The sequence below is a fragment of the Aspergillus nomiae genome (assembly GCF_001204775.2).
Source record: "Aspergillus nomiae NRRL 13137 chromosome Unknown contig00289, whole genome shotgun sequence".
NCBI classification, from domain to species: Eukaryota; Fungi; Ascomycota; class Eurotiomycetes; order Eurotiales; family Aspergillaceae; genus Aspergillus; species Aspergillus nomiae.
The window spans coordinates 1-8,208 of record NW_015378344.1 but is presented as its reverse complement, the minus strand read 5'-3'; the positions used below and the strand labels follow the sequence as shown (position 1 = coordinate 8,208).

At 49.2% G+C, this 8,208-nt stretch overlaps 1 protein-coding gene across 1 annotated transcript; it reads right to left on the bottom strand.

Moving 5' to 3' along the window:
- Positions 1-4,446: 4,446 nt before the first annotated feature.
- Positions 4,447-5,712, bottom strand: ANOM_007980 (uncharacterized protein; the record flags this gene model as incomplete). Its single annotated transcript, XM_015553236.1, has 4 exons — positions 4,447-4,531; positions 4,587-4,781; positions 4,851-5,477; positions 5,543-5,712. The coding sequence occupies 4 exons, from the start codon at positions 5,710-5,712 to the stop codon at positions 4,447-4,449; spliced, it is 1,077 nt and encodes a 358-aa protein (XP_015404070.1).
- Between the last annotated feature and the right edge of the window lie 2,496 nt (positions 5,713-8,208).

The following is an 8,208-nucleotide window of genomic DNA, read 5'->3' as shown; positions in this document are numbered from 1 at the left end:
TGTACGGACATCATCTAGTTTGTTTCAGGGAACTGAACGGTTGGTAGGGAGTGTTACAGCATTTTCATGTGCCCAGAAACATTTGTTCATCGGAATTGATGTAATTGATGTGGATCATATGAAGGGAGAAACAGAGACAAAGTACTCGGTTAGTCCACGGATACTCCGAGCACCTTCCTAAACAGGAGCAAGTAAACGGCAAGAATCTTACATTATCAACGAGTATGTCTGGTATCGCTTTCAATCCATTACCTGTAACGACCCTGATCGCATTCTGTACTGGTAATTCGCGTATAAACAGATACAGACAGAAAGGTTCTCCCCACCAAAACATCAAGCTGCATAACGACTGCAACAACAGACGGAAACAACGTGTATGCGGCGCCACCAGTCGGCAATAGAGCTACTAGCAAGTTGGTCAGCACGAATAGAAGTACCGTATTACAGGACAGACATCTCATGCCTTACCTATTGAAGCGCCCGGTGCATAACACCCTAGGCGAGCCACCAGTGCATGACTTGGTCATGCTAAGAAGCAGACAGGGATCCGATGAAGAAAACGGACCACCGAAGTGAGAAAAATTTCACCGGGGACTCCACCGTTCCCAAACCGGTGGCACATGAATCGCCCCTCGAAAAGTGGATCAATATAGACAGGGAATATCGTTATATAGGGAGGGATATGTTCCGCGGGACCGATCCTATTTGTTTCCGTTGCGCTGGAACTTCACGGCGGGGCCGTGCGAAGTTGCCTTCCGAAAAAAGCCTTGTTTGTTGTTCGTCTCCACCGAGTCTGTAAGGAATGACTCTCTGAGAGAGCGAAGAATTGTCCGACAAGATACGGATGAGCAACATGACGGGTCTAATCGAGTCATTAAATGAGGCGGTCCCAACAGATGAGTTGTTTGCGTGGGGATCTGCACGCATCCAGAGTCCTGGGAAAACGACGGCGCCATTTCCAACCGTTGATTTGTCTTGCTGGACTACATAAGTCCGAGGTCGAAGCTAGGCAGCCAGACAGCATCCTCCATGTTTTTGCTTGTAGGTGGATAGCATATGTGCCTCGTGCGTCGTGTTGGGATTGCAGCTTGCAGGAAGGTGGACCTGCATCCAACCACATCGCTGGGAATGTGTGAAAATTTTTCCATGAGTCCCTTCAATTCAGGTTACACGGCGTGCCCCGAGGAGGGAAACGCAGGAAGCATCCTCGCAGGACGCTCGCGTTGCTGACGGCAACCCCGATGCAAGGCGCTGGATGCTGCTGTCGGTGGTTGCCTTCTCGCCTGATGTATGCCTGCAGCGATAGTCCATGGGCGCGTACGGAGTATACCTCTGATCCGTGGTGGTAGACAAAGAGATAAGTCTATGGGGCTATAGAAGAAGATCATGGGTAAACCTTGGTAATAATTAAGAGTTGGTCATGTCTGAATTTTATCCGGTGATACCAGGTAATACCATACCGGACCATGATACAATAATACTTCGGTTAAGTCAATATTCTTCCAAGGAAACCATGGCGGGTCACGGACCGAACCGCCAAGGAGGCTAATTAAGAATTCCATGGGACAAGAAAACGGTCCAGATGGTACAGAACAAAAATAATAATGGGCTCACCTCAAAGCTACCATAATAATAACATCCTAATATAGGATACTGAGGATCACCCTTACAGATTGAGAAGAGCCCGGAAATCCTCCGAAACTAGAGAAGATAATAGGGAATGACCATAAGCTCATTCCTTGAGCCCTCGCTTTGGATGATCCAAAAATGTGTGGTATGACTGGTGTAAAGTTGCTCAAGATAACGGCTGGGTAATACAGTTCAAATAAGCATAAATGCGAAAACGTTACACAGCCATGAGCTGCTGTACACATGGAATACTGAAGTTTCCGAGTCAGTGGTTACAATAACGGAATTGCTTTTCTTTTGTTTTCTTTTTTTTTCTTTTATACTTTTCTGTACTTTCTTTGTCTTTTGGTTCCTTGTCCCTTGCTGGCTGTTATTGATATCATGATACTGGTCATGACAGCACATCACTTTTACAAAGTAAAGTATACACCGTCGATCAACCAAAACAAGCCACCATCCCAGAACCAATGTTAACAACATCCATGAAATAACCCCCTCACTAATCACCACACCCAAAGAAACCACTCCAAACAAATCCAACACCGTTAAACCTTATTGAACCCACAACGCCATCCCACCGGAACCGTCAACCCGACCAGACCGGCGTTGCCAAAACCGGACGATCTACCACAACAACACCAGAACTAGCCATAGTCGAAATGGCCCGAGCGCCCTCTAGCCGACTCGGGGATTTCCAGAACCAGTATAAGCGTATTGCACTGAAAATAAAGTGATTACTTTTGGTATGTTTCCACAAGGCGCGGCGCTAACTAGACCGCGTACGCCGTAGTATGGACGGAGTTATTCGTTTTTAGCACGGGGATCAGTCCTTCATAATGACGATGTGACTGAATCAGTCGGTTTGGGGTTGCTTGCTCTGTCTGACTAGCCGGGGGCTCTCTTAAGAAGCTTAATTGTGGATCGCCGATGGTTGACGTACACGTCGGGGACCATGGGAATGCTGAAGAGCATGTCGGAATTGGAATCCTGTGAGGTGTGTTCGATTCGTATAAACTTTACGGTTATCTACTTTGGGTTGGGAGATGGCTAACTTACACAGCAAGGATTAACTCAATTCAGGGAGACAAAGACCAGCTTAGCAGCCTGCCTCGAATGACAGCTTCAGTTGTGGATATGACTAGCCAGTCCACTTCAACTGCAACGTCCTTATCAGCCAAGCTCCGACTCACAAGCTACGCAAGTCTGCACCCCCTATCTCGGCCGGAGAATCCCAGTGCTTGACCAACACTGAAGAAAACGGAGATCATGCCTCATAAGTTCCTTGGCACGTCAGTCAGTCAGTCCAAGCGTTGAATCCCGGCTAGTGGCCGAAACGCCGACTCTTGAGAGAAATCAGATAGAAAATAATAATAATAATAATAGAAAGCAGCAGACCTATATTTCGGAATGATTCCGTGAACCGGGACGCTGTATCGCATGCTCTGAGCCCGTCAATTCCAAGCAGATCATGCCCATCTGGACTGTCATACATGCAACTAGTGAACTCATAGACGCCCGGGCCCGAGCATCAACCGACCCGTCAATCTGGAACTGTCCGAAAGAGGGCGTGACAGGTGGCCGCCAGCCAGACAGGCAGACCGGCACCTGTCCGTCAGTGTCATGATACCTCGTTGCCAAGCGGACCCGACACTCCAGACGAAGTGGGCGTCGTACATGTCTGGTGGGGAGCGAAAGTGGGAATCCTTGCCCAGCCGGCTGGGCTGCAGGATTCCACGGTGACGGGATTTGGTCGGCATTTGGAGAGAGAATTTGGAATTACTCGTCCTTTGTTTGCGCTTTGGTCTTTTTCTTTTTCTTTTTCTTTTTGTTTTCTTTTTTCTTCTTCACTTCCTCGGTCCATGGGAGATGATTGTACATATCTACTTCTGCTTGCTGAGTGCACCCTTGTATGTACAAGTTCCTTCGCTTACGCTGTCAGCCAACACAATCAAAGTCAATCAGATACTTGGTACAGTACAAGCAATACATACAGTACCATACATAACCGCCTCTATTAATACTACCCACCTGTAGGGCTCGAAAGGTAACACCGGAGTTTTCCCGGTACGACCGAGGTGCACCTAAGCGACCATTGGCCTGAATCATGCCATACCAGACCAACTACTAGTTCCCAATCCCTCTACACAAGTACACAGAAATTAGTACTAAGTGACCTTTTCTGGAACCCCTCAATTTCACTGATCTTGACCCAGATCATGTCCGACCGTTATTCCCGCTATGGTCCCCGCCCCCCGTCTCCCCACTTCCTGGCTGTACTTATCGTCCAGCCCGTCTATCGCCTCAATTAGATAGGTAGAGCCACTTTAGGGTTTGGTTGACAGGTCCAGTGGAGTCTAACGGTTTCCTAAGTTGTGAGAGCTCACGATTAGCGACCTGCACTCGGGCTCTTTCGACCAATAGTAGGTACGTAGAAGTAAGGAATACATGTAGGGATTCGATTGTTTGTGTCCAGACCCCGGGGATAATTTTAGAGCAGACCATCGTTCCGAAACAGTGGGTTCATTTTGGGCTAGACAAGCGTTGACAGCTGGGCTGCCGATTGTTTGGTCTGGTTTTACAACTACGCAGGTGGATTGTTACACGGGTTTTGTCAGGCATCCTTCTACTGGTAACTACTGAGACAGGCCGTTTTGTGATGGGCGGTTTTGCCAAACAAGGACTGAGGCTCCCTGCTCCAACTGTATCAAATGGTATTGTAGTCAGAAAAGAGTGGACGCTAAGTCGTGTTGTTGTACTGAGAAGAGAATCCATGGAAACAGACCGGCTTGAGACCAGTACCGGCTCCCAGTTGCATTCCTAACCAGCGCTGATCGTAACCTTCAACCGCTCTTCCACCCGTCTCACCACATCCGGGTCGGGCTCTGGTTTCTGTTTCTTGGGTCTGGGATGAAGTCAGTAAAACAAACACACATGCGTAGTAAAAGAGTCAGACGTACGGGTCTCGTATGGTTTCCGGGCATTTCTCCTGCCCACAATTCGAGCATGTCCTTTCCCCGGGCCGGTACATGGTCGAACACTGGTGACAGGTGTATCGCACGCGCAGACGCGGTTTCTTCCACGTGCGTGCTGGCGGTTCCACAGGCGGTTCCGCATCTCCAGGATACCCATCGGGATACTTGTCCAATTTCGCCCTGGGAGTAAGTAGTAGTCAGTACAATGTCGCTACGTATCATCGGAGCAAAAAAAAGACCGTCACATACGGTTCTCGGGGACACTTCTTGCAGCGGGTGTGTTTGCAATTCTCGCACTCCGTGGCATCGGGCGCGAAGGTCGTACAGCAACGGTGGCAAGTGCGGCGCACTCTCTGCTTGACTTCTTTGCGGATGAGGTCCTGGCCGCCGGTGCGGGATGGGAGGGTAAGCGGGGGCTCCTTCGTCTTGCGCGGCACGCCGGTCGGCTCTTTGTCCTTCACGCCGGTCGGCTCCTTGCCCTTCTGCGAGAGGATAGTCTGCAGGGCGGCCTCGGTCTGGTGATCATGCGATGACTTATGCGGCGGGTAGCGGGGACACTTCTTGCAGCGGACATGCTGGCAGTTGGAGCAGAGCTTGTCGATGCCGAAGGTGGTCTGGCAGCGGTGACAGGTGCGGCGGACTCTCATGCGAATGGGCTTAGCCACACGTTGGACCTCGGTGTCGGTGGGCGGCCTCCATTCCCCGGGTTCCAGCGTCAACCCATACTTGGCGAACAGCGAACGAGCCTTCTCCTCCTGAATGGCGCCCCAATGCTTGAACACGGTCGGCTCGGGGCCAGCGTTGGCGGTCGTGTGCTTCGTTGGAGCAGTTGTTTTCGGGACAGCAGTAGCCTTAGCAGGAGCAGTGGTTTTCGGACTGCCGCTCACGTTAGTGCGCCCATAGGTGCGAACAGAAAAGAGGGAGAGGGGAGGAGGTCGTACGACGCGGACTTGGTCGGCGAAGCTTGTCCACTCGTTTCCTGCGAGTTGGACGCAGATCCAGACTTCGAGGGTGAGCTTTTCCTCAGCACCGTTCTCATTCGTTGCAGGTACTTCGCGAAGCCCTCGGGCTTCCCCTCATTGGGCTGTCTCGGGTCCCCTTGGCTGGACATGTTGCGTGGGGTTTTTCCGAGTCCAGATGTATATAGTGATGTTTTAGATTTGGGATAGTTGCTTGGTGTCGTTGAACTTCGGGAACAACATCGGCAGGTAGTTTTTTTTCTGTTTCTGTCGACGGTAATTGTGTTCTCAATCGATGGTTTGTACTGAGTTTGGGTCTGGCCTTCTATATCCTCCAGGGGCAGCAGAGTTGGCGTGTCCAACCTATGGGGTGAGGGGAAGTAAAACACTAAAATAAAAATAAAAAAGGTGAGTGCGAAAAAAGAGACGAATTGACCAGTCGTCTGCGATATGGAAGATGATCGCCCGTGAAGTCGTGGTGGTTGAAGTTGATGGCGAAGTTTATAGTCAGAGCAGGTCACACAGGCGAGTACCGAACCACAGGACTGGGAGACCCAGCGAGACGGTGAGGTAAAACCCAAGGCGCAGGGTCTGCAATGGCAAGGAAGTGGGCTCGCTTGATTGGCCGAGTGGCGGTCAGATCCAGTGGTGGACTGGATCAGTCAAATCCGAGGGAGAGGTTGAAGGTGGCACCTTAACTGTCAATGGGGTATGGTGAGCTATATACGTCGTTGCGAAAGAAGCGACCAACATCAGGTAGCCAAATCACCGGAAGAAAAAAAAAAAAAAGAAATACTATCAGCGCACCAACAGCGGCGGACCGAACGATAAATAGAAGCCGGATAGGCTTTCTGGGGGAACCGGATGAGCGAGAGGGGGGTGGGTACAGCTCCGTATGGGTTGAGTCTAAAAAGAACGGCCCATGGGTCGCACTTTTTATTTCAATCATTTTATTATTTACTTTTATTTTTATTTTATTTTTATATATTTTCAGTATTTCCGATATCTTACCAAATTAATAATGGTCAGGATCACTGTTAACGCATATGAAATTCATCAATAAATCCCAGTCTGTTGAAATGACATTAGCCATCTCCCCGTGTATTCACTAGTAGGTACCTGAATTATTACATACGGTACATACAATTAGCCAAAATTTGTAACATCTTCAAATGCAATTCTCTTCATGATTCCTAATAAAGACCAAGAAAAAGCAAAGAATAATACTCAATAGACTTAAGGTTTGGGGTTGACACATGGATACAAGTACCAAATACCGACCCGTAAGAATGTAAACAACAGTCAGAAGTCGAAACAATAGAACAACAAGAAGAAAAAAAATAAGAAAAGCCAGGGTAATATTTCCACTGCCCGGGTTGCCGGTTCAATTGGTTGGCTGATCCAATTCCTCCAGTCTGGCGCACAATAAGCTAATAATTTGAAGGAATTTTTGTTCAGGGAGCTGGGGAACTGGGTTGGTATGGCCCACCTGTCTACCAGTGTCTATGGAATTTAGTAGGCGAACCGAAGCGACGGAGCATCGTACTAAACCATACTACACAGTAGCGCTGTTCCCGCTCGGGAACAATGCCCGAGCCCAGAGTTTGACAGTCAGCCTGAAGGTCCCATTCATGGACTGCCTGGGCATGGGAGATGGCGATCCTGAGACATTGGTGAGGGCCTGAGCTGCTGGACTTTGGTCCTTGTGGTTACTAATCCCTCTGCAATTCAACCACGTACTGCGCAGTATGTACACGATACAGAGCAGACCGAGGCCATGGTTCTGGATCTCGGTCAATACGAGTGTATGAAATACAGTATTTTATGGGACTTTATTTTCCAGGGTACATGCAGCAACGAATATTTGCTCGAATCAATCAGCCGTTCATCATAGCCGGATGCGCTTCAGACAGGAAATAAGGTTTGTATGGTCATGACCATGAGCAAGATGATCCCTCGTATCATGCCATTGTCCCACTGGAAGGGTCCTGGACACTTATATTACCCCGTCTTATACTTGAACACTTCTCCTCCGTCCTCCGCGGAAGATATACTCCGGAGTAGACAGCCGCGGAGGCACGTTCGAAACTGAGGGGGACAGCACGAGTGGTCTCTTCCAAATGCCTCAAGGACTAGATGATCATATGGGAATTCTGTCGAAATGAAATCGATCATCGTGGTGACGTTAGTTAGTTACCAAGCTGCTAATTAGTAATCCAATCTAGCCAGTGCCCACTACGTTACCTACTCCATACCAATTCCTCCCCTGACGATAATAGGACTACTAAGACTAACGATGACTACTGGCAATCGACTTGGTCTGCCGCCGCCGGCCATTCCCCCGCATTAGTTCCAAACATTCGACCGACGAAATTATGAATGGCCCAACTAACTGCACATCACGATACTTCTCATCTTCCCCAAATAGGAAACCGTAGTGGCCTCCCACCGGAAACACCGGGGAGAGTCTTCAGATCACAATATATTATCCACCAGAACGATCAACAACCTCCTAGTGTTTGATCAGACGCTTTATTTAGCACCCGAGGGCTTGACAACGCCCATGCTCGGAGTATAATTCAAAAGGGATACACTTCCCCCCCCCTCCCCCCCCCTTTCCCCTATTCCCACCTCACCTTATCCCTAGA